Here is a 26135-nt window from a genome sequence, read left to right on the forward strand (position 1 = left end):
AAAATTAAATATATAAATAGAGGCAAGATACTTGGAGAAATTAGGCTAGGCATAGATCGACACTGACTCCATTTACTGAGGCACATGAGTCAGATTCATGGGACAGAAAGGAGAATGGCAGGGGTTTTGCTGGTAGAATAGAGGAATGAGGGTTTCATGATATAGCCCAGGTTAGCCCTCAGTCTCCCAAGTAGCCGGAACTACAGTCATGTGCCATAGTTGGCAGAGTTTTCATAAATAGTTTTGTTTTTAGTGGGAAGTCCTAGAGATAAACTGGTGATAGCAATGTATTCTAAATATGCTCTCAATGCATTATACACTATAGACACATAGCATTCACTCAGTTATAAGTGGTCAAGTGAGTAAAATTTGTCTTCAGCCACAATGAAAAGAGATTTTTTTTTTGGTAAGTGATGCTAAGAGTCAAAGCCAGAGGCTCGAACATGCTAGATCATCTCCCATTAAATCGTATCACCAGCTCTCAATAATCTAAGTTCATAGTGAGACAAAATTTCCCCTGGCCTATTTGCACTAAGGAACTTAAGAAGCCAAAGACTTTCTGAAGTTGCATCTCAAGTCACTAGGAAAATGTCACTGTATTGTCACCCTCTTCACTAAGATGTACATGTTGACGTCCTAACCCCTAGCATCCAAGAGCTGGAAGTTTTAAGGAGTGTTTAAGGAGATTAGGCAACAGTGAGACCACTAAGTTTGTTGCACACTAACATGAATGTGCCATAAGATGAGAAAACAAAGACTGAGAAGCAAACTTTCAAGCATACTAAGACCTTAACTTGGGACATTGCAGAAAACCTGTTGTTCTGTAAGATGCCCACACTATGGTATTTTGTTATGGCAGTGGGAACAGAATGCCACAGTCCCTAGTTCAGAGTTTTGGATTTGTTTCAGAGACAAGGTCTCAAACGGTACCTTAGTTTAAGGATAGCCTTAAACTCTTGGCAGTCTTTTTGCTTCAGTCTTCCAGGCACTAGGCTTACAGGAATTGTTTCAAATTAACTGTAGCAAATGCAAGTCTTAGGCCTGTCTCATCCTCTTCTGGAGGGAAGATTCCAAAGCAGATTTCACTACTGTTTCTGACTTGTTCCACTCTTGAAAGCCCCTCCTCACCTTGATAACCCAAGAGGAAACTTTGCAGCTGTCCCCAGCAAAGGTCCAGCTTCCTCTGTCACACTTACCCAGAATGCTTTTTACCTTTGGGTGAAAACTGCAAACAGTTTAGAATACAACTGAACTCTTTAGTTTTCAGCCACATCCCCTCTGGAAGGTTCTTCTTGTCTGTCACTGTTTTGCCATCATCTGAAAACCCTAGTCAAATTTAGGCGAAATCATTTTGATTAAAATAAACACAGAGATACTTTTGATTACCCTTTATTTGTTCCTGGGATGACTCATCCGTGGAAAGTAGACTTTATATTGCTAGTCCATCCTAGGGCCATCATGTTCTGAGGACAGCCGTTTTCAGTTCTATCTTTTGAATTCTACTTGTGTGTACACCTTGGTGATGTCATTGTACCTGCCTTCAGGGGCCTGGTAGTTAGAGATAGGTGGTGTGTAATTCGGCCCTTCTTTCTCAAAGGGGAATAGGCCGGCGTCCCGCTTTATGGCCTCGGCATAGAGCTCTGTAGACTCAAGTTTCAGCTCTTCCAGGGCTTCCTGCTGGGCTTCCAGCATGGCTCTGATGGTGTCCCTCTCCATCTCATGCTCCTGCTGCTTGTGCAGTGCCCACCTCTTCAGCAGAAGAGCTCTCCGCTCACTCTCCTCAAAAGAAAGCGCCTCCTGAGGTCGCTGTCTGTGAACACATCGTCCAAACATGTGAGGCCAAAGAACTGACCTTGTTGCAGAGGGACCCTTGTGACTGCACATGACTTAAGTGCCCTACTGCCAGTCATAACTGGGGCTCAGGAAAATAGTAAATATGGGGATATATTAAGAATGTAATGTCAGGGCTGAAGAGAGGATTCAGAGATTAAGAGCATTTACTGTTCTTAGAGACCAGAATTTCTTTCTCAGCACCAGAATTAGGTGGCTCACAACTACTTATAACTTGAACCACAGAGCGTCTGCTGCCTGTAAGGATGCCTGCATTCATATGAACATACTCCCAACAGACAACTGCATATGAAAAGATGACAGCGTAGAACATGGCAGCGCTGCTTTCCTCCAGCACAAGGAGAGAATTATACTGTTTCAGGCAAATCCTCCTTTTGGTGAGCTCAGGTACAGAAGAAAAATGAAACAAACACCAATTGGTCCTAGAACACCACAAAAGCACCGGTGCTTCTCAACTTGTAAGGTTTTATAAACTGCACTTTTTAAGGAAAGCATAGCTGCTAATCTTATACACAACACACCTACAACACACTAACTGAGCACCTGTAGACGAAGCTGAGTTTTCTACTGTGGTGATGGGATGAAGGCTACAGAACTAGGGCCTATGTTGGGGTCACAGCCTACACTCATGGACATAAACACCACAGACCTTGGAGCAAAGCTGATCTAAACTCCCTGGATCTTCCTCCAAATCCCAAAAAGCACAATCAAGATGAAAAAGAGTCAGGGCAGGGCCAAGTCAAGCCTACTCACCTGTTCCTATCACAGACATGAACTTCAGTTAGAACTACTCGAGGGAATTCCTTTGCATTAAGGATTGTTTCCCAGAGGAGAACCTTTACCTTGATTTATCCAAGAACCTCACAGGGGTAATAAAATCTTCAATAGGAATCAGTTCTTGGGTGGCTTTTTCCAGTTTTCGGATCCTCTTTTTCAAGCGATCCTTTGCTGCTTGATCCTTTCTAGGGTCTACCTTCTTCTTCTTCCGCAGAGGTTCTGCTCTAGTGGGGACAAACATCAGTGTCAGGAAGATCCAATGCTGAACAAAGTGCCTCACACATCTGAGTATGTATACTGTCCACACAGTCCTAACTCCATGAGCTTAGCCCAGTGTCTTCATGAAGACTGTATGGGTCCTATCAGTTCCAGGCAGCAGCACAAAAGGGCAGGTATTTACTAGGAGGAAGTGTTGCTTGTTTCTTTTCTTTCTTTTTTTTGGGGGGTGGGGTGGGGGAGAGGGGTTCTGAGAGAGAGTTTTTCTGTATAGTCCTGGTTGTCCTGGAACTCACTCTGTAGGCCAGGCTGGCCTCCAACTGTCTCTGCCTCCCAAGTGCTGAGATGAAAGGGGTGTGCAACCACCACACAACTTTCCTTTTTGATTCTTACTCCTGGGTTGCCTTGGATTAGCTATATAGTCAAGAATGTCCTTGAACTCTGATCCTACTCCAGTAGTCTCTACCCCCAGACTTCCGGCATAGTCATCGTAGTCATTTTCTACTACTCTGAGTACTATAGTGCCAGGTATTAATTTAAGGCTTTGTGTATGCTAGGCAAGGGTCCAACAAGCCAAGCTACATTCTTAGCTTGGAAGTGTCAGTCTGTGATTCAGGTGCATCTTAAAACTGCCCTAAGGGCTGGAGAGATGGCTTAGTGGTTAAGAACACTGACTATTCTTCCAGAGGTCCTGAGTTCAATTCCCAGCAACAACATGGTGGCTCATAACCCTCTGTAATGGGATCCTCTTCCAGTGTCTGAAGACAGGGACAGTGTACTCACATACATAGATAAATCTTTAACAAAAACAAAAAACAAAAAACTGCCCCAGAAGTGAATGTGCTAAAAACATGGAAGAAAAGCTCATTCACATTTTGAGTGAGTTTGTGATTTACAAAATGCTTCAAGACTAAAGGAGACAGGACAGTAAAAGTGACTGCCATGTCTTTATTTCCTTTTCAAATTAAATAAAATCAATTTCTGGGCTCAGTGGTTAAGAACACTTGTTGCTCTTTCAGGGGACCTGGGTTTTGTTCACAGCACTTACATGGTAGCTTACTACCATCATTAATTCTGGTTCCAAGAGATTTGGGACCCTCTTCTGGCCTTTGTGGGTACCAGGCATGCAATGCATGCCTATACATGCAGACATAACACATTCAAAAAAATAGCCATATATTAAATTTTGGCAATTATCTGGTTTACTTTTAGGAACACATCTCCCAGGCGAAATATGTCATTAGGAATCATCAAACCTAAGCCAGAGAGGTGGCTTAGCAGTTAAGAGTGCTTGTAGATCTTAAAGACTGAAGTTCCTAGAACCCACATCAGGGGCTCACAACTGCTTGTAACTCTAGGTGATCTGTAACCCCTGACTGGCCTTTGAGGGTACCCAAAACACATGTGTATATATATATATATATATATATATATATATATATATATATGCCAGGCACATACACATAAAACAAAACAAAACTTAAGCAAACCCTTTAGCATTAAAATAACTAAATTAAGTCCCAAGAACGCATCCAAAGTTCCTAGAGGATCCAAAGTTCCATTAATGCCCTCTTCTGGTGTGTTTGAAGACAGCTACAGTGTACTCCCATATATTTAATAAATAAATCTTTAACTATTAGTTTGATAGACTGAAATTTGCTAACCAGAGATTGGACGGTCTTGCTTTGTTTGGTCATATGCATGCATGTGTTTCTCATACCCTCAGAACTAAGGGTCATGTTGAATTTTACCTCATGGGGATGAGCTCCCAGAAGGACAGCAAGGAGGCTCTCTGGTGGGTGTGTCTGACTTGTGCCTGGCAGGTTCCAGCGATCCTGAAGGGGAAAAGGGTACGTAAAAGATCTATTTGGGAAAAGAGAAGGCACACACACATAACTATAGGGCTTCCCAAAACCTGAAGGATGTTTGTAAATATTTATTTTGCATTTTTCAGACAAAAGTCTCCTAATTAAGGCAATCCTGGAACTCGAGGCAATTCTCTTGCCTCAGCTGATCCACCATGCCTAGTTCATTTGTACTAGGCCAGCAAGGTCAAAGTGAGGATTTTTCAAAACTCCGTTTTGCACTGGGGCAGAGCCTTTACTCGCTCCGGCAGGATTTTCCCCCTTCTTTTTAAAGATAGGATGTAATATAGCCATGGTTTTACACGTGATATGCAGTTGTTGACCTTGACTTTCGGATCTAGCCTCCACCTCCACAGTGCTGGGGTTGCAGGGGTAGGCCACCACACCCAATCTTTCTCTCTTCCTTTCTTTGTGTGTGTGTGTGTGTGTGTGTGTGTGTGTGTGTGTGTGTGTGTGGTCACAGACTTAGGCTTCACACTTGTTAGGCAAGTAGCCTGTCAAGTGAGTACATTCCCAGTTCGGATTTTCATCCGCAACAGATGCGGTAGGGCCATTCTAGAAATAATCTGCGAGCGCCTAGGAGCAGCTACGGTGCAGAGCCCGCGCACGCTCCCTCGGTATTCTGCCACCCGCGGCTACACTCACCAGCTCCGAGGCCGCAGAACCCGCGCAGCACACAGCAGCACAGAGGTAGCCATAGCTCTTCGCGCCACCCGCGGGCGGGCAGCTTCCGGGAGCGCGCCCCTGGGCGCTCCGACCTGAGGTACCGCGTAGGGCGGGTCAGGCCTCTGCCCGGAACTCGTGGGTCCCGGACTCCAAGAGGCGGGCCCACAGCTGGCCTCGCCCCTGACGAAGCCCCGCCTCCGGCAAGCGCGGCCGACTTCGCAGCGCCCTTCTGCGGTCGTTCCGCCTCCTGTGGGTGCTACGTTACTTTCCTGCCGCCCTTGCCCAAGTGCCGGCGTTGCTGCTCTCTGCTCCGCCTGGCCTTTATGTGTTTACGTCTATGCAAACGCCCCGCTCTTCCAATAAAGACGCCCATCTGGCCCCCTATCCTTCTCCACCAGGCTTTATGCATGCAGTCGAGCCCAGGACCGCTGCTGTCTGCTGCTAGCTGCAAGCTGGCGCCGGCCTGGCTGGCGCTCGCGAGATGCCCAATAGCGCGAGTTGATGGATGGCGGAAGCTAGTTACTAAGCTGGACTCGGAGCCGTGGAGGTAGAACTAGAGACCAGGACAATACACTGGCTCTGCATCTCCGGGCGGGACCTCAAGACTTTGACAGTCTGCCCACACCAAGCCTCACCAGCGGTCGCGTCCGTGCCAGCGCGAGTATCCCCGCCCTCCCCGTCTACCGAAGAACCGAGGCGGCCCGGTCCGCGTAGGGAGCGGTTTCCCGCCGGGGCGATTTGGCAGGTGCGCGCCGTGACTTCCGGCGTTGCCCCGGAGCCGCCGGAGGAGGAGCGGCGCAGGGGATGCGGCTGTGGCGGCGGCGGCGGCGGCCGAGCGCAGGAGGCGGCTGTGGCGGCGGCTGGGGGCGCGGGCCGGCGATGGCGCGGCGGCGCTGAGGGCAAGGGTGGGCGGCGGCCGGAGCGGGAGGAAGCGGCGGCGGCTCCATGGCCCAGGCGTGCTGAGGGACCCGGCTCTGGCTTCAGCCCGGCAGCGGCCGAACAATGAAGCTCTTGAAGCCAACCTGGGTCAACCACAATGGTGAGTGCACGCAGGAGTTGTGGGCGGCCGAGCCTGCATCGGGGTGGGGTTTGAGGTTGTCTTACGGCGCTGCTCAAGTCCTGCCCGCCTAACAGACACCGGTGCCGGGTGCTGGAGCTGCAGGAAAGGCAGCAGCAGACTTTGTCCCCGACTCTGGGACACCGGCGAGACCGGGCACGTGCTTCGAGTTGGTGGCAGCGAAGTCCGCCTTCGCCCCAGGCAATGGCGCTGAGTCCTGCGCCGCCCACCCTTAGTCTGGGATGCCTGGCTCCAGTGAACCGGCTTAGGCACCGACCTGGTGCTGCCACCCGGCTTCACCATCCAGTATGTGCTCAGATGGTTGTTGAGAGTATGAAACTGGGGCGACATCCCCCTTGTGGCCTTACAGGGTCTCGGTGAAGATCTAGAATCTGCACGAGATACTTACTAGCTGTATTGCCCTTTCTGAGGCCTGGAGCTTGTGACAGTGCCCCCACTCGGGCTATTGCGGTCCTAGAATGGGAAGGGCCTGGGCTCAGGTCCTACGGAGACCACGAATGTAGGGTCGGGGCTTCAGCATGACTAAACTAAGATCAGGGCCGGTGGTGCACAGGAGACGAACGATTTTGGATAAGTGATAATGACTTCAAAAAAGCAGATTCTTACAACCTGGTGCAGATGGTTGGTACAAAGCAGCCGGTGGCATCCAGGTTTGTCGAGAACTACTGCAGGAGTCGGTTTTGCTCTGTCGAGCGAGCAAGGAAGAGCTAGAGCTCCCCCCCCCCCCCGCGCCTCCCGCACCCCAGCTGTTAGTACTTGAGTCTCTGGAAGGACCTGAAGGACGCAATGGGAAGCAGCCACCCTCTACTGAAAGGGGAAGAAGAGTCTTTCCTCCTTTCTACTTTGTAGTGCATCTAGAGGGAGCTACAGTTTTGTGTTGTGTCCGAGCGCGCGCGTGTAAAGCAAGGCGAGTAGATGCTTTTCCCTCTTTAAAAATCCACGTGGCCTTTTAATTTTTTTTTTTTAAATTGCCCCGGGGTGCTTTTTATTCACAGCCAAACATTTTTTTTGGGGGGTGTCCACAAGGAAGTTAAATGGTGGTCCAGAGTCTGAATATGTGTTCTCTGCACTTCATCGTATGATTGTGAAGTTCAGCTAAGAACAGAGATTTTTAAGTTTGGAGCTCAGAAAGTTCATTAGGAATCTAGGTGATGGGGAGGGGAAAGAATATAATAAAAACATTGTATGAAATTTTAAAAATAAAAACTCTAAGTGATGATTATTCATGATAAAAGATGTTGAGACTTAAGCAATTTTTTTTTTCATTTAAAAAAAATCTAAAGGTAATCTTCTCTAGATTGCCTTTATTTTGGAGATGCTATTACATATCATCACTAAGCATACTTTTAAAGAGTAGTGGGGAGTTGCTTCCTAGCTAGACCCTGAATGGTAGTAGCTGACAGAATCAAGTGTCCTTTGGATGAGTAAATATAAGACCTACTGCTTTGGAGGGTTGTACTTCCTGCTCTTCTCACTCAGCAGTTGCATTTCCTGTCTCATTATGCAGCATGAACTCTGGGGTCTGAGAGTTCAGAGAGAGGAGAAAAAGAGAACAGGGGATCCATTTACACAAGGTAGGCAGCTAGAAGAGGTAAAGGCAGAAAGAGAGGTGTTTGTTGTCTTCATATTTTGGCCCAGTACTAGAGAAACCTTTCACATAGAATTTTTCAGCCTCAGCATGATAACCATCTTCAGTCACAACTGTTTTAGGAGCTGTCTTGTGCATTGTGTGATCCTTACTTAAATGTCAGCAGTACCTACCACTATGACTGTTCAGTTACCCCAACCAAAACTATCTGGGCATTACTGATGCCTGAGATGTCTATGGTTATCAGCATGTTTTTAAGTCTTGACATTTGTAATTTTGCAATGTAATTTACCTTGGATGTGGATTCAGACTGATTTCATGATAACATCATTTCCTAGTTAAGGATTCTTGGGTTTTACTAATTTTAGGCCTTGGTAAAATCATGTAAAAAGACATATTTCTTCATCTTGTGCTTATTATAAAAGATTGGTCCTAAAGCATGATGCAGTATAACTATTATCTATTACTTATATTGATGTTATGCGCAGTATACTTTCCACAGATTGTTTTGAGATGTACTCTTGTTGACTGTATTTTACTTATTTATTTTTTGAGACAAGATCTCACTGGCTAGCCCTGGTTGTCCTTGAACTCTCCCAGTAGACCAGGCTGCCCTGGAACTCACAGAGGTCCTCCTGCCTCTGTCTTTCAAGTGCCGAGATTAAAGGCATTTGCCCCATCATACCTGGGCATACACATTTTTAAAAATCATGGTCAAAATAAGTTTTACTTCTGAGTAAGGTTATGTACTAGGTGCTAGTTGTGGTTGGCACACACCTATAGTTATGGTACTTGGAGAGGCTGAGGCAGAAAGATTGAGTTAAAAAGGGCTTGTCTCCAAGTGTAGATGTGTCTCTGCAAAGAATGTTAATAAATGAGACAGTGTTCTTGGACAGCCGGTATCAAGAGGTCCAAGCATTCGGGAGACATAGTAAATGCTGCATTAGGTAAACTGAGGAAGGAGAGTTTTGGGGTTTTATATGGTTCTCATGCTTGTGTTGCATGCTCTTTACTCACAGAGCCATCTTTTGAGCCCCTAGTGGAATTCTCTCAGACATTCACATATTTGTCTGTTGGCTTATTATTTGTATGTTTGTGCCTGTGTATATGTGCCAGAGATGAATGTCAGGCTTCTGTTGTTCTCTCCCTTTTTGACACAGTGTTCTTACTGTACCTGGAATTTATCCTTTGGGTTTAGACTTACTGGCCAATGATCACTCAAGACACTCCTGTCTTTTGCATCCCAAGTGCTGGGATTACTAGTATGGTATGACACCTGGTTTTTTATGTAGGTGCCAGAGACAGAATTCTGGTCATTTTACCAACTGAGGCCCCCCCCCCCCGCCCCAACAATCAGCTGTACATGATGGCCCATGACTATAAACCCAGAACCCAAGAGGCAGAAGGGCTGCGGTGAGTTTGAGGTATCTATCTATCTATCTATCTATCTATCTATCTATCTATCTATATGTATATATTGTGTTTGTGTGTGCATGTACACACATTTTTTTTTCATTTTAGAATTTTAATATAATAAGTGGTTGAACATGCACTTTCAGCTTATAAGGAGAGTCGTGCTATTCAGCTGGGAGTTACACCTGGGCATTCTCTGGCTTTGACCAGTGAAGCCAAGTGGAGGGCCTGGTGTTATTGTCCCAATCTTGGATCTTATGGGTATGCGTTGGAAGAGATTCGTGCTCTGTCTGCATTGACCCAGATTTGTTTACCCAGATATTGCTGGTGTAACCTAATTACTTTAGTATTTGTTTATAGGCTAAGAGAGACTTTGCAAATGACACAGATCTGGAGGTCTAAAAATTCAAGCAAACACATTTTATGTTTTTGTCAAGATCAGCAAGGTACTGCTGATTTTTTTGGGTTGCCTGCCCTTTTTGCTAGCAAAACCCTAGGGTTTCTTTGGTTTTTCTGTCCACCTTTTGTTGTAGGCAATCTCTTGGTAGGGGCATGAGTGCTAATGTTCCTAACCTGGTCTGCATGTGAGTGCCAAGGAGTTTTTAAGTTACTGAAGATGTAATACTACCTCTACCTAACAAGATATTTGCTGGGGGCTTCTGGGTCCGGTTTGTTTTGCAAGACTAAATGGGTCTGAATGTGGTAGCCAGTCTGTAATCAAAGGACAGGCTCACACTGGATGATAAAAGAGGAAGATGGAGGGTTTTTAGCTTTTTAACTTGCTAAATTACATTAATATACCCAGAAGAAGACCTATTTCAGGACTCTTCCTGTGAGCTAGTGAACTACTCTTAAGATTCTGTATAATTTACATCAGGAGAGAACATCTGTAGTAGTACAGTTCGCTGATGGAAACTGAGGCTGAGTTTATGGCCCTCTCCAAGATGTTACCTGCTATGAAGGAAATTAGGTAGTAATTGTACCTAGACCACCTTGGGATTTTTTTTCCCCCTAACTTGACAAATAGTGATCTCAGAATTGCCTCTGACCACTTGTCTTCCTGGAGAGGATCATTCTCTTCTTCAGAAGGACAGCTTTCAGAAACCATATGACACTTGGTATAAGAAGTGTTATTATGCTTGGAGATTGGTACCTTGGAACTTCTGACCTAGTAGATTTCATTTGCATTGCTTGGAGAAACTTCTGGTATTTGGTTTTTGAGAATTCTCTGGTCATGGGGGAATCAAAGCCCTGCTTTCTGTGAGGAACAGGAGAAAGGGACCTGAACTCCAGCCTTGGGCCTTGAGTCTTCCCTGTTAGCCTGATTGGATCATCTAGGTTATATGCCTTCTGCACTGGTTCCTGTTGCCTATTGGCTTATATTTGCGAGAACAGATACTTTAGTAAAGTAAAATTGGAATCCCATTAGAGCCTGCCTACAGAAAGGTAGCTCCTGAAGACAGAGGCTTTGTCTTTGCTAATGCCTTATTCCCAAAGAGAGAATGGTGCCTGGAATATACTAAGCACTGAGTGAACACCTATGTGTACTGGATCCTGGAAGGAGGAGATAAAGCGCACCTGGTGGATGGGTAACTACTACCCCTGACTTGTTTCTTTTCTTTTCTTTTTTAAATATATATATTTATTTTTTATGTATATGGGTACATTGTTGCTGTCTTCAGACATACGAGAAGAGGGCATCAGATCTACAGTTGGTTGTGAGCCACCACATGGTTGCTGGGATTTGAACTCAGGACCTTTGAAAGAACTATTAGTGATTTTAACCTCTGAGCCATACCTTCAGCCCCCTTGACTTGTTTCTTGCTTGTCCTAGCTATGTCTTACAGATCAGAGTTTTTGGTGGATTCTGCTGGAGATTCCAGTGATACCAAAACATTTTTGTCTCAGGGCTTCTTAAATTTGAGAAATTTATGTATGTGTGTATGTGAGTGTGTGTTTGTGTGTGTTGGGGTGCCGAGAAAGCAAGGGCTTATGGGCAAACTCTTAGACAGTTTTCTCCTGCCACTGTGGAAATCAAGGATCGAATTCAGGCCTGTGGGAAGTGTAAGATAGACATGAACCATCTTACCAGCCCTATTAGGATTGAAATTTCTTCTTCTTCTCCTTCTCTTTCTCCTCCTCCTCTTCTCCCTTCTTCTCCTCTTTCTCCCCACTCCTTCTCTTTCTTCCTTTTCTCCCTCCCTCCCTCTTTGTTTCTTTCTTCCTTTGTTTTTGGTTTTTCAAGACAGGGTTTCTCTGTGTAGTCCTGGCCGTCCTGTAACTCACTCTGTAGACCAGGCTGGCCTCAACTCAAACTCAGAGCTGCCTGCCTCTGCCTCCTGAATGCTGGGCTCAAAGGTGTGCTGCCACCACACCTGGCAACTTTTCCACTCTTGACCACTTTACACCCAATTTTTTAATTGTCTATATAAGTATATGATATTTACTGATAATTTTATTTTCAAACATTCTTATGATAAATAATTTTGTCATTTGTTGAAGACAAATGAATTTAATGAGATGGTTATGTTTATTTTTACATGAAGAGTTGACTCAGGTGAATAGTTGATATTGTGTGATGTGAAGAATCTTAGACTTTTTTTAGAGTTGATGGTTTGATTTTATAATTGCCAATGCTGAAAACTACTTTCTATAAATACATAGGGCAAAATATATAGTGTAGAAATATGTTTAAGGACATTTCAGGAATTGTTGGAAATACTACATTAATGCCAAGCCAAAACTGCTTGGACTGTTTCTTGTGAGACTGAAATGAAAAACTCAAATAGCAACTTTAAAGTCAAGCATTCTGACACAATACAGTTCAAACCAGCACGTTTCTGTAGCTGGAAGCTTTCTGCACAGTAAAAGCACTATGGTTCATAAGTGGGTAGTCTTGAGTGTGAGCTGAGATGTCTCAAGTGCTGCTACCTTGCACTATTGCATGTGCAGTGAAAGTGTGCATGCTGTATATTTAGAACTGAGAGTGCAGTGAGGTGCAGTGCAGCACAGGCAGGAACTGCCAGAAGCACGTAAAACCACTACAGGGTTGATTTTGAGTCATTGTGACATCAGAAATCCTTTATTGCTGATTTTTTTGTGGCTCTCACACATGGGGTTGTGACCCACAGTTTAAGGACCCTGAAGATGGGTTATATCCTTATAGTTTTCTATTTTTTTAAAAGATTTATTTATTTATTATATATAAGTACACTGTAGCTGTCTTGAGACAGAAGAGGGCATCAGATCCCGTTACAGATGGTTGTAAGCCACCATGTGGTTGCTGGGATTTGAACTCAGAACCTCTGGAAGAGCACTCAGCACTCTTAACCACTGAGCCATCTTTCCAGCCCTAGTTTGCTATTTTTAAGAAGGGAAATAGAATAAATAGAACAGATAGGAAGCAACTGCCGAACACCCTTACCCCAACAAAAAGAAAACCTACTATCTGCCAGTTGTATTAACCAACATAAGACAGACTGAGCTTATAGGAAGTTTGCCCTGGAAAACAGCAGGTAATGAGCAGTAGACAGAAGGGGTGGGTGGCAAGTCTCCTTTGAGGACCAAGGATAGATCTTTGTTGGAGCAGGCTTCAGGGCTATGACACTTTCCAAAGACCATACTGCAGAGAATACAATAAATCTACCTCTTTGAAAAATACCAAGGGCTAGCTATGTGTCAGGGTATGTGCTAAAAGCTAGAAACAGTACGGAACTAAACAGCTCCCCAGACTGAAGCCATCCATCTAGAGGGCTGGGGGTGAGTATCTTGTTCACAGGAAAGAGGTGGTGTAGGGCAAAAGCTTCTAGAGTAATTGCTTAGCAGGTGACACCTAGGAGAAGGATGGGAAGCCACCAGTGTGTGCCTGGCAAGTTTGATGATAGTAAGTATGTTGTAGTGTGAAAACGGCACGGACAACAGCACTGCAGGTAAGCAAGAGCCATCAACAGAGAGCTGGCAGGTTATCGTGGAGAGGAACAACAGATAGGGACTAAGCAATACTAGGAGGATTATTGGGGGTACTCTTGGGAGTAACTCAGTATACATTTGAGAAGTGGTGCAGACAGATGATGAACTGTAATGGAGGTGGAGCAAGAGCCACAGATGGCCTGGTGAGGAGGGATAGCTGGGTGATCCAGGCAAGAGATGATTGTATCTGATTGAGGTGGCAATGACCTGATAAGTTGACCCGATAAGATGATTTTATGTGGGTATGTATGGAGCTGAATGGTTCTAAATCAGACTGAGCGGTTAAGGCCTTTTATTCCCATCCATTGGATTCTTTCTCTAGGATGGAATTATAGATGCCTATGAGGCACTCTGTGTGTGCTGTGCACTAACCCCAGTCCTCTGGAAGAGCAGCCAGTACTCTTACCTGCTGAGCCATTGCTCCAGCATTCTCTTTTGTTTGTATTTAGAGACAGTCTTGCTTTATAATTCAGGCTGGCTTTTTCTCAAGACTCAGTTTTCAGTGTATTTTGATAGGTTCTCAGAAGTAGAATTGCTGGATTATAATAGTCTGTTTCTAATTAGCCCTCAAACTTTGATGTCATGGTGATACCATGTTTTACATTTTGAAATCCCAACAAAGTTTCCCTTTTCTCCACATTCTTGCCAGTATTTGTCACTTTATAGTTTGCTGGCTAGTAACTTTCGTTATGACGAAAGTGATGGGATTTGGATTTCAGGGTTGCAGAGAAAGGGAATCTATTCATTGCTTCCTGGCTATTGTTTAAGTCCTGTGCTTATTATTTACTTTTTGAAAAGTTCGTTTTTAACTTATGTGTAGGCATGTGTCTGCGTGAAAGGGTATGTGGGTGACCTTGGGGTGGTGAGCTGTGGACTCAAGTCCTCTCAAAGAATAGCAAACGCTTTTTACCACAGTCGTTTCTTCAGGCATCTTTTTTTTCTTTTTGTCTTACATGTTTTACTTCTTATTTTTATGTGTATGGTTGTTTTGCCTACATGTATGTCTGTGCACCACATGTGTGCCTGCTGCCCACAGAAACCAGAAGGTGCCAGATTCCCTGCAACTAGAGTTATAGTTGTGAGCTGTCATGTGGGTGCTGAGAATTGAACCTGGGTCCTCTGGAACAAATGCTTTTAAGGACTAAGCTACCTTTCCAGCCTTCCTGTGTCCTTTTTCTTTTTTTGAGTTCTTTGTTTATTTTTAGGATTTCTGTATATATTTTGGATATCAGTCTCTTATATCATTTTCAAATGCTTCACTCATGTTTTTTCCTTCACCCCTTGGTGCACATACACACATTTTTAATGAGGCCTAGTTTGTTGTTTTGTGTTTTATTTTTATCTCAATTTTGTGTGTAAGGGTGTGTATGTATGTTTACCATGGGGTTGAGAGTCAGAGGATAACTTACTGGGTTCAGGTCTCTTCTATCATGTGGCTGTTTGACACTATTCCTTGGAGAAGTGAACAAATGTCTACTTAACTCCAGCTCAGGAATCAGCAACAGACCACAGTAGAGGTTCCACCAAAGTCTGCCTTGGTAAATCAGTGAGTTTATTGGTGCTACTTAACTGGGTGTAGATGAAGGGTTATGTACTTGGAACAGGAGTGACCAAAAGACCACTGAGTTTTCAGAGGCCTGTGCTAGTATGAGTGTCAGCTCTCAGAAGCTAACTGAGGGCAGGATTTGTAGGTAGTGTTCAGTTGTTCAGTCTCAGGGACTTGCTGAAACTTAGACTTTTTTTACTTCCCGAGTTTTAAGGAGTCTCCCTTTAGAGCACACAACTCACTCTCCATCACTTTCTCACATATATACATATATATATAAATTTCATTCACACTGTCACACCCAGCCCTCTGGGTTTGTACTCTAATAGCTCTCCGGGAGACTAACTGAAAACATGCTGCAGATCTCCCAACTAGAGTTTGGGTGAGTTTAAGGTCTTCACTCATTGCACTCTGCTGTAGGAACTGCACAGTAGAGTTTGGCTCAGTAAATACTGAGACATTCAGAGTTGGGTGAAGGTAAGCCAGGAGTCGTGGTGCACCTGTAATTTTCACACAGGCAGGCAGAGCTCTGTGAGTTCAAGGCCAGACTACTTCACAGAGTTTCGGGCCCACCTGAGCTACATAGTGAGACCCTGCTAAACAGACAAACAAACAAAACCTAATCAGCTAAACAAAAAACTACCTAAAGCAACTTTAGTCTAATTTCCTATAAAAACTTGGAGTGTTTTCTGCTAGGAGAAAAAGTTATTTCTAAAGGTTTTGAAAGAATTTTAAGGACTTCCTTTTTTCTTCTTTTTCTTTCTTTTCTTTTCTTTTCTTTTCTTTTTTTTTTTTTTTTTTTGGCCTTGAAGTAGAGATCTGCCTGCCTCTGACTCCCAAGTGCTAGAATTAAAGGCGAGCCCCACTACCTTCTAGACTTAAGGATTTCTTAATCAAAATGACCTTAAAAGAATAAAGTTGGCGACCCCGTACCTTGCGATAAAAGTAAAACAAAGCTATAGCAGTAGAAACAGCATGGCATTGGCTGCATAGTTACAGACTCCGAGAACAATGGGATAAAGGAGCCTGAGGGATGTGCTTAGTGACTTATTCACACTAGAGATTGAATCCAGAGCATCACACGTTTAAGTGCCCTCTACCTCCTGAGCTACGTGTATGTTCAGTCAAGTGTCTGCTGACCAGCTGGCCTCAAATTTATAGAGAGCTACATGCCTCTCCCTCCCACAATCTGGGATGAAAGGTGTGTGATCTATGCCAGGCTAGTCAGTAGGGTCTTATACGCGCTGAAGTGCAAATTCTTAGAGAAGAAATGGCCCATGATGGGTTTACAGGAGTGTTCTGGTTCAGATTGACGTGAAGGAATGATACTGCCCAGCATTGCTAGAGTTCAGGGTTTACACTGATACATCTTTTGTCTCTGTCTCTATACAAACACCTGAAGTTGGAGATAGTTGGGAATTTATCATTATTTTGCTGTACCAAAGGAAAAGTTCTTTAACCAGCCAAACTGGTAAGATCTTTTGCTTAGCTTCACTCATGGCTTGAGAGGCTTAGGTGACAGGGAGCTAGCACCTCTGACTTTGTAGGTCCACCTCATATTTCATCTAAACTGCTGTGCACTAAGTATCACCCAGGAAGAAACCGTGCTGTCAGGTAACCCAGTCAGACCTTTCACTAAACTGGTCTGAGAAATGCTAAATTAAATAGATGCATTTTAGAAGCACTGTGTTACAGTATCTTAATCTGTGCACGAGGAGCAGGTGTGTGTAAGGTAAGCTTGTCCTTACTACTTTTGCAGATTAGACACTAGTGTTTGGGAAAATTAAACAGTTAGTCAGGTTGTATAACATGTCAGAGACAGGAGAACTGAAGAGTCAGTCCAAAAAGGGACATTAAAATCTAAACCTCTTACTACTCTTTATTTTTATCTTCCTTTGGAGCATTGAGATCTCCCCTTCTTTTCCACACAGCACTTGTTGGACCAGAATGTGAATGTGACCATTTAAGTGTCTTTTTTGAATGAGGTCTAAGTTCCTGGATGGAGCATCAGCTATCTGATCATGCTTACCTCATGAACTCTGGATGAATTGTCAGTTTAAGATATCCCTTATGTAATATACTGCCTCTAGCTTTAGTGATGTAAAACAGCCATTTTTCTCCCTTGTTTATGATTCCACACGTTGACAGGGCTCATCAGGTTGCTATTATCTCAGATTTACTAAGTCTGCTGGGATGGCTTTAGCAGCATGCAGCTAAAATACCCCAGTCTCTATGCTCAAAGCCTTGATTCTCACTGTTCTGTGTCCTTAACATTTGTTTTTCTGTGGACAGCTGAGGCCTCTTCAAAGCATGGTAGTTGAACTGGGAACCAGATTTCTCCAGACACCAAAAGCTGAGATGCTCAACCTTTGTAAGGTTCAGCCTAGCACAGGAACTTGTTGGTTAAAGCAGGTAACAGGCCGGCCCCACCTCAAGGTAAAGAAGGCACATAGGAGCAGTAGGCCTAAGGAGATGTGTTTTACTGGGGTCTCGTGAAGTAGCCCAAAGGCCTGAAGTAATATATCCAGTGTAGCAGGTGTAAGGCTCACATTATGTCATGAGGACACAGTCTCCTACCTTTCTTTGCTTCCTTCCTAGTCATAGTCATGGTAGATTATGTTGCTTAGCTGGGTACGGTATTAACAACTTCAGGCTTTCAATCTGGGTATGTCTCAGAACAACTTTCTGAACCTTTCTGTGTACCTTCATGTCTTCCTACTGTAAAATGAGAAATGTGGGAAGTATTTCTTACAGAAAACAATATAAGATTTAGAAAATGCCTGGGTTGAGCTCCCTTACAGAGTTTGAGGGGGCAGATCAGATGAACAAAAGCATGTTCTATTACTGAGGCTTGATGCTAGGCAGCATTCGTGAGGTATGCTTAGCATGGCCCTGGCTCTTCATCTCCAGAAAGCCTTTCAATAGAGGTAGCTGTTACTTTCCTTACCATACAGGGGAGAAGTCTTCTGTCTTGAATACCACAGGATTTACTGGTGCTGAATTTGTCACTGTTCCTTTGTATCTGGCAAGTGGTCTTGGCTTAGTGGTGACTGCCACGGCTGTTGGAAGCAAGTACCTGCATGACTTGAGGCTGGGCCTACATGTCCTTCCTGATTTCTCAAACCTTTTTTTTTTTTTTTTTTTTTTTTGTGAGGACTATTCTTAGATTGGCTGGGCAAGAAAACTACTGTCTTGGAGTTCTTTCTCTCATGTACTTTAGCCTTTGGGTAAGTGTGATGCCAAAAGAGCATGGGCATGCTAGTGTGGTCCTGAGTGGGAGCAGCAACAAGAAGGTGCCAGGCTGAGCCTTCTGCTCATTTTCAATGATCTTTGAGGATGTACTTCCTTTATGCCACTGTGTAATTTCTGGATCCCTTTTCTTTTTAATTTTTTTAACTGTGTGTGTGTGTGTGTGTGTGTGTGTGTGTGTGTGTGTGTGTGTGTTTGTTTGTATGCACGCTCTCCTTTACCACAGTATATCTGTGGAGGTCAGAGGACAACTTGTAAGAGTTGGTTCTTTACTATGTGAGTTCTGGAAGTTGAATTTTGGGTGTCAGGCTTGGTGGAAAACACTTATGTGAGCCATCTTGCCAGTTCTTGATGACTAAGAAAAAACTGATTAAGATCTGCTGTGTTCGGAATCTGGGGGAAGATGGACTTGGCTGTCTCATGTCTCTCATATCTTAAGTGTACCCACTACTAGGTCTGTTCCTTCAGAGCTATCTAGAATGTGAGTTGTGTTGGGGCTTATCTCTTGAAGCCCAGGAATAAAAGGATAACCTAGTCTGTTATATGTCCAATATCCAAGATGGTTTTGCAGCTGCTTGTCTAGACTTGAGCAGTTTCTGTTAGAGTTGGTAATTGAATAGTCTGGAGATCACTGAACAGACTTGGGAACTAGGAAAAGGCTGTCAGTATGATGACGGGCTCTAAAGTGCTAGCTTTTGTTAATTTGAAAGGCAGGAGACCATGGGACATGTAGTGTGATTGCCAAACTTTCTAAAGGTTCTTATTTGTATTTGGCACACCTGTTTCATAGTGGTCTCCCACTGAGGTGACCTGTAAGAATGAAAAGATATTTCCCTGTTATGCTTGATTTGATCACACAGATAAGATTCTGGGAGATGATGCCAACGCGCATCACCAAGGACCCATATTGGTTCCTGCCTTTGGCTAATACCCGAATTGGATTTCCCACACTGGCCTGAGGACCCTAGCAGGGTTTACAGCTCTCCTTCAGGTAGTCACCAGGACCTCCCACCTTATCACTTGTGAAATTCTAGAGCTGATGACTTTTCATCCCTTGTCTACAACAGTAGTTGCTGGTGCTCAGTTGACTGTCATACTTCTAACCTTTCACAGGCTGACATTTTGAATTCAGTAGCAACTAATATGACACCCACAGCTTTTGTCCCTTTGGCCTTGGAAACAGACCAGGGAGATGGACAGATACCTACTAGGCACAAAATCTTTAGATTACCTTCCACAGACTTGCCTGATTTGGTCTGCCCTGCAAGCCAATTGCCTCAGCCAGGCCTGGGTGCAAAAGTGCCCTTTGTTGTTTATTAGTCATTAGACCTGCTTATTATGATAGTCAGCCAGTCAGAACGGATGGAGAGTGCCTTTCCAAGCTGTCAGCCAAGCATGGACTCATGTGACTGGGAGATGTCATACATAGATGTGAGTCCTTTCATAGGAACTTGTGACAAGCTTTTGTTGCAGACAGCTTATCGCCTTTATATATTCAGGTCCCCAGGAAATACCCAGAAGTGCTGTAGTCTTTTGTTTTCAGTGATGACATGCTTAATCTCTGTTGGGTTTTCAGCTATTCAATGTTGCTTGGTGAGTCTAACAGTTTTGGCTAACTAAAGCTGTTAGATCTCCCCATTCTTACTCACAGGTAATTTTATCTACAGCCTGATGTTTTGTCCTAGATGTCAATTTAGGGATGTTATTTGAGTAATCAATATTTTTAAAATGAAAATTTATTGTTTTCTAGTGAATAAAAGTCAACTTAGATGTGTTTTTCTTTTTCCAGGGAAGCCGATTTTTTCAGTTGATATTCACCCTGATGGGACCAAGTTTGCAACTGGAGGACAAGGTATGTTTGTAGAGTAAATATCACTTTCCTGATGCTGTACTATGCTTCTCCTGGATCCATGGCTAACTGTGATGAGACGGCTTGTTGCTTTGTAATATGACTGACTCAGTTTAAAGTGCACAGTTTGCACAGGTTATATTACAGACTTTTTTTTTTTTTTTTTTTTGGATCTGGATATTAGAAGACAGGAAGATAGAAATTCTAGGCAGCCTGGACTACAAAGTGTAAGTCCTACTTGAAGATGAACATTTTTGGGGGTCTGTAGGACGGTCTTATAAATATAAATAGAATGATAAGCTGGCTTATCATTCTAACTAAAGCTTTTTATTAGGTGAAGCTAGAATGAAAATGCATCTCTACATCCCTGGTAATTAGATATAAATCGGCAGGAACCACCCCCCCCCCCCAAAGTCTGGTTACAGAGAGGCAAGGATTCTGTCAGTATTTTCACTTGAATGGATAGCTAGACTGCCATTTTTCTGTACAAAGGGATGTGACTTTAGTTAGTGATAAAAATGAGAATGTCTAGAGCATTTGAAAATGGCATCGAAGCATTATCAGCATGCTTCATTCAGCATCTACTGTGGTATTGAGATAAGAGTTCTGTTTGGAAGACAACAAGCATTTTTTTTTAAATGCCAGAAAACCAAGCAGTAGCATTTGCTCAAGACCCCCTCCCTCACCTTCCAGGTGCTACAGGGTGGGCTCACAGTAGGCAATCTGCACAGAGGCAGGTGTCAAGGCAGTTGTGGTTGAAAAAGCTTTTACCTCTGGTCTAAGAGGGTTAATTAGGAAGCATTTTTACACATTGGCCGAAGAAGAGTTAAAGCATTTTGTCATTACTTTGGAACGTCCATTTCAGACATTCATTATATTTTTTTCATAACTTGTGTTAATTATAGTAATGGAAAGCAAGCAAGCAAACAAAAATAATTAGTAAAATGTATGGATAGACTTTTCAGTGCAGCTGGCATCAACTTATGACCCTCCTAAATTCCCTCTTTTGGTTGATCTCCATCTATAGGTGACTGCAAAGGGCAGATAAGAAGGTAATGAGCCCTTTTTCCTGTGTTCAGGGCACATTTCAAATTTGGGTCTCAAAGCGTCCAGTCAATTCTGGAAACAGCCACCGGATCCAGGCAGCACCTTGAAGGGGAGGGAAACCCTGGTAGGGACTGCACTTTTCTCCTTTTCCTCAGTGCACATGCAGACCTGAAGGGGCCTGGCAGTGACTTTCCTTCTTCTTTGTTTTATAGATGAAGAGTCTGTGTGTTCTGGATAGGAATGAGGACCTCAGAGGCCAGGCAGAGGCTCTGTCTGTTCCTAATTTATAGTTCAGTCAGTATTCTTTTTATAAAGACAGGCTGGCCTCAACTACTATTAAATTCACTCTTTTGGGTCCCTGTTATTTTTTTCCCCCTCACCTTTTGTGTCATTTAAATTAATAATTCAAGATAAGTCTGCTTAGATCTAGCCAAGTATGATTTATAGAAACTAAATGAGCATTTTTTTATAGTTATTGTTATCAATATCAAGTTTCCACTTCTTTCATATTGAGCTTTTCTTGCTCCTTCATTCCAGGGCAGGATTCTGGGAAGGTTGTGATCTGGAATATGTCTCCAGTCCTCCAGGAGGATGACGAGAAGGATGAAAATATTCCCAAGATGCTTTGCCAGATGGACAATCACTTAGGTATTACAGAGTGGCCCTTTGCAGGCTTTGCGTGTTGGCAGAGTGCCCAAGGTTAGCACATGTGTTTGTAATTAGAAAGATAAGGCCCCGTGCGGCGTTAACTCCCCTCGGCCTGCTCTCTGAAGGCACAGATGTTGGCTGCACACCTGGGTGAGTTATTCGGCAGAAGACTCGGCCCGCTCACAGAACCATCTTTGGACAGTCTGCAGGTACCTCTGGTGATTTCCTGCTCATGAGTCGTTACTGCCTGATTCCATGGGGCTTTGGGACCAGTGACCTGGACACAGTAGGGTTCTGGGGAAGGGTAAATAAGAGACAGCTCACCAGGTTTCTCATTTTGGTGCTGTGTCAGTGAGAGTCTCTGCCAGAACCCTTTAGAATGTGGAACAATTTCAGGGTTTCCTTCCCTGTTATATGTAATGCCTTAGTGACCATTGGCAGTTTCTGGTGTTTGGTATTAGTCTCTTTCTCTGCTTTGTATGTTCTTACAAACCTCTCGGTGTCACTGGGTCTAGAGCATAAGTTGCTCATGGGCCATGCATCAACTTCTACATTGTTAGGGTGTATCATATTTCAAATCTTTCAAGACAGAGCTGTGTGCTCCTGGAGGCTGTAATCTAGCAGAAGCCCGGGGGTGGGGGTGGGGCGGCTTTTTTCTGGACTAAGCTTAACTACACACAGAATCTGTCAGTCTCCTATGCTGATGAGTTTGGGAAGTCTTAAAAAAAACCGGGATGCCTCTGTGTAATCAAGGTTATTCAGAGCTATGTGTTCTACCCAGCAAGTTCTTGAAAAGTTCTGGAAAAGACATCCTGGCCTTCCTAGTACGTTTCATTTTGAGAATAATCCCTATTGAAATTCATCTCATCAACAGACAGCCTTTTAGAAATAATTAAGTTTATTACTGTTCACAGGAATATGCTTCCTAATGTCTTATTCAGCACAATTCTCAGATTATGCATATTTAGACTATTCTGGTCATTTGTTATAGCACAAGATTAGTGTTTAATTGAATTGTTTCTCTGGGACTCTTCCATTGTAAATGCTTTAAATAGATTAGGTAGTTTTATAACTTTTTACTTCTTGCCAGATTCTACATAATGCAAATGGGCATGCCTATTGGATTTTCATCACCTTATTTTTTTTTTCTTCCCAGCATGTGTGAACTGTGTGCGGTGGTCAAACAGTGGGATGTATTTAGCTTCTGGGGGAGATGACAAACTGATTATGGTGTGGAAGCGGGCTACGTAAGCATCATTTTCCTTTTTCACATTTAAGTTTTAGAAGCTTTTTTGCTGGTCTTTATAAAAGTCACCTTTCCTACCCTGGCATTGAAGTCCTAACTTCATAAGTAGCAAGAAGTTGTCATAGTCAGAAGTGGATGAAGCCTGACAAGTGACTTCCGTCCTGCCTGCTGAGCAGGTCAGCTACCCTCTTGTAGAACACAGGACTTAGCTGAGAAGGAAGGGTTAATCCTTAAAGCCACTGACTTTGTGGCTTTCTTTGTTATTCAAATAAAATTTCACATGGAACCTTCACATACAAAATGACTAAGATCTGAATCAGGGCTGGGAATCCAGAGCCCACCTTCCTTGCCTTATTTTGTGGCAGCTTTGCCTTGCAGTAAACTAAGGATCATTTGTGGAAGTTTTTTTCTTTACCCTTGAGCATAATGGGTTCTGATACTGTGTCCCACAATAAGCTTTTTATGAGACTCTGGGCCACATTGTGTCCCAGACATGGCATCATTGTTTAGCCAAGGTAACCATGAACACTCATGCTGTCTTCTCTGCCCACTTGGCTGCCTCAGGAGCTCTCTGGCAAAGTGTATAGCTTTACATGAGCAAAAGGTGTTTGCAGAGGCTCTGGACATGGTGCCTTCTTCCATGTAACTCTACCTGGAAGGAGTTAGTACTTGTGACTCTTGTATTTTTCTTCCTTACTTTTTAAAGCGGGAATATTGAATCCATTATAAAGGGATATATATATATGTAAATAAAAATTTTTTTTTCTGTGTCTGGCATAGGGGCTCCTACCCAGGAGTTTGAGATTATTCTGGGTATTATATTGGGTGAGACCTTGCCTTCAAATAAAATGCAGTTGATATTGTTTTTATTTTTTTAAATTAAAAAAGACTGGGGTCTCATGTAGCCCAGACCTATGGATGACCTTGAACTTTGATCCTACTGTCTACCTCCTGAGTGCTGAGATTACCAGTGTGCATCATATGCCTGGGTGCTTATATTTACTTACTTACTTATTTGTGATATTCTACTTTAAATAACCAACACAAGTCATATGTTCAGTATGAAGTTTAGAAATGTAAAAATAGCTCATAGTCTTACAACCTAAAGAAAGCCATGGTGAAGCTTTTGTTTTTTTTCTGATGTGTATTTTTTTGCTCTATTACATATGTAGAATGTGTTTGCTACATGTAGTTCTTAAGTCATGTAAATGGTATTATACTGTAGATGATGTCCTATAGTCTGCTTCTCTCACTTTGTCTTGAAAATTTTCCTGTTGAAGATTTGCAGTGGCTAAGTATTATTTCACAAGTGCATGAATTGATCATAAGTTACTACTTTTGCCACATTTTTTGTTTAACAACCTGGTGCTTTTAGCTGCTGTCTGGTTTTGCTTTTTCTGTTTGTTATGGTAAGCTGTGCTACAGGGAGCATCTCTGAATAGTGTCTGGAACACTCCATGAGTGCATATCTCATGCCTCTTTCACACAGGTACATTGGGCCCAGCACTGTGTTTGGCTCCAGTGGTAAGCTTGCCAATGTAGAGCAATGGCGGTGTGTCTCTATCCTCCGGAGTCACTCAGGCGGTAAGTGGGTTATTTTTTTGGGTGAGTTGGATCCCTTTTGGTCTCTGTAGATAATCATTAGTACCTCTGTTTGGTCTTTAAAGTACTATGTGGGGTTTTTTCCATCAGCACTTGTCCTTTAAGGTCTATGCAGTTACTGGCTCTACCTACCATCACCCTCGTTCAGTTACCAGCACATACTCTCAGAGCATGTAAGTACTTAGTATGGAGCTCCCAGCCTTCTGTTTCTTATTTTGGAATGTATACTTCCATTCTTAAATCACCAGGTTCATAAACACATTCTATTTACTCCTGAGAAACAAACCTGTAGGTACCCACTGAAAAGTTTCTTTCTCTTTCTTCCTTCCTTTCTTTTTTTTCATTCTTTTTACATATATACATATATACATGCATGTCATACATAAATTGTCTGTGTGAGCATGTATACCACATGAATATGTAGAAGTGAGAAGACACATGCCTGAGTCAGTTCCCTTGCTCTACCGTGTTGGTTCTGAAGATCAAAGTTAGGTTGTCAGGTTTGATAGCAAACATCTTTACCCACTGAGCCATTTCACTGGTCCTATTGGAAAGTTTCTTAACTTAACCTTGACTATGTTTGTAAAGTGGTTCAAATAGGCTTAGTTTGGAAAGAGTCACATTTACAGATTTAAGCTGAAGAGGAAGATGGCTGGTCTGTATAAAGCTCGTGCACGTTAGTTACCAAATACCCAGATCCACGTGTATGCTTTGGAGAAGGCTGTGGTGCAGCAGGGAAGAAGCTCCTTAAAAAGAAATAAAACAAGAACAACAGAAACATCTTAGGTTTGAGCCTGGAACAAAGTCATAGGGATAGGTTACAATTTACTAATAATATCTGCTTAACAGATTCTTTTTAGTAAATAAACTAACTTTTTTTAAAAAGGTCTGCTGGCAGACCTATATTTGTATAGCTTGACACTTATTCATCCTTTAGTATTTGTTTTTTTAATGAAAAGGACAACTGGTCAACCTTGTTTTAAAAAGGGAAAAAAAACCACAAAAACAAAAGAAGATCCATCTTTATGGCTTGCATCTTTAACAGGTTTCAAAAGGGACAACTGGTTGACCAAGCAGGAGGGGGGGGGTGGATGCAGACTTGTGTGGAGGGAATTCAGACATCTGGTTGACCTCTGAGAACCTAGCCAGAGAAGGGAAAAACAAAACAAACCAACCCAAGTGCCATTGAAAATACTGGTCTACCCTGGTTCCTGTGGAATGGGGTGAGGGGAGGGGACAGAGGAAGGAAAAAAAACTCTCTGCCTCACCCCCAAAACCACCCCAACATGCTCTGCTGGTGGGCTGGTGGGAGACAGTGCCCCCACCGTCCATAAACTAATTTCTTAAAAATATTTTTGGACATTATCTTTATATTGTTGTATGTGCAAATGTTTGGTATATGTCTGTGCACTACATGTACGTGGTACCTGTGGAGGCCAGAATAGGGACTGGTCTCTGAGATGATTGTTAACCACAATATAGGTGCTGGAAACTGAACCAGAGTTCTTTGTAATTGCAGCCAGTG

The 26135-nt window shown here is 43.2% G+C and overlaps 2 protein-coding genes across 3 annotated transcripts in view; one reads left to right on the top strand and one right to left on the bottom strand.

The window, feature by feature from the left end:
* Positions 1–1294: 1294 nt before the first annotated feature.
* MRPL40 (mitochondrial ribosomal protein L40) lies at positions 1295–5489 on the bottom strand. The gene is made up of 4 exons (XM_080919413.1): positions 5355–5489; positions 4596–4679; positions 2694–2852; positions 1295–1810 (listed from the first exon to the last, which is right to left on the bottom strand). Exons 1-4 carry the CDS (start codon positions 5405–5407, stop codon positions 1486–1488), a joined length of 621 nt encoding a protein of 206 aa, XP_080775539.1. The 5' UTR covers positions 5408–5489; the 3' UTR covers positions 1295–1485.
* A 674-nt stretch (positions 5490–6163) lies between these two features.
* Positions 6164–26135, top strand: part of HIRA (histone cell cycle regulator) — a 73310-nt gene continuing 53338 nt past the window's right edge. The window contains exons 1-5 of one of the 2 annotated variants that reach the window (XM_080918772.1): positions 6164–6414; positions 20008–20070; positions 21652–21762; positions 22919–23009; positions 24498–24592. In XM_080918772.1, the coding sequence (XP_080774898.1) occupies positions 6378–6414; positions 20008–20070; positions 21652–21762; positions 22919–23009; positions 24498–24592 (397 nt within the window). In that variant the 5' untranslated portion in view covers positions 6164–6377. Of the gene's footprint in view, positions 6415–20006; positions 20071–20251; positions 20295–21651; positions 21763–22918; positions 23010–24497; positions 24593–26135 lie in introns of those variants that run through there. The other variant, XM_080918773.1, reaches the window with a different exon arrangement.

The sequence above is a fragment of the Micromys minutus genome, assembly GCF_963924665.1.
Source record: "Micromys minutus genome assembly, chromosome: 7".
NCBI classification, from domain to species: domain Eukaryota; kingdom Metazoa; phylum Chordata; class Mammalia; order Rodentia; family Muridae; genus Micromys; species Micromys minutus.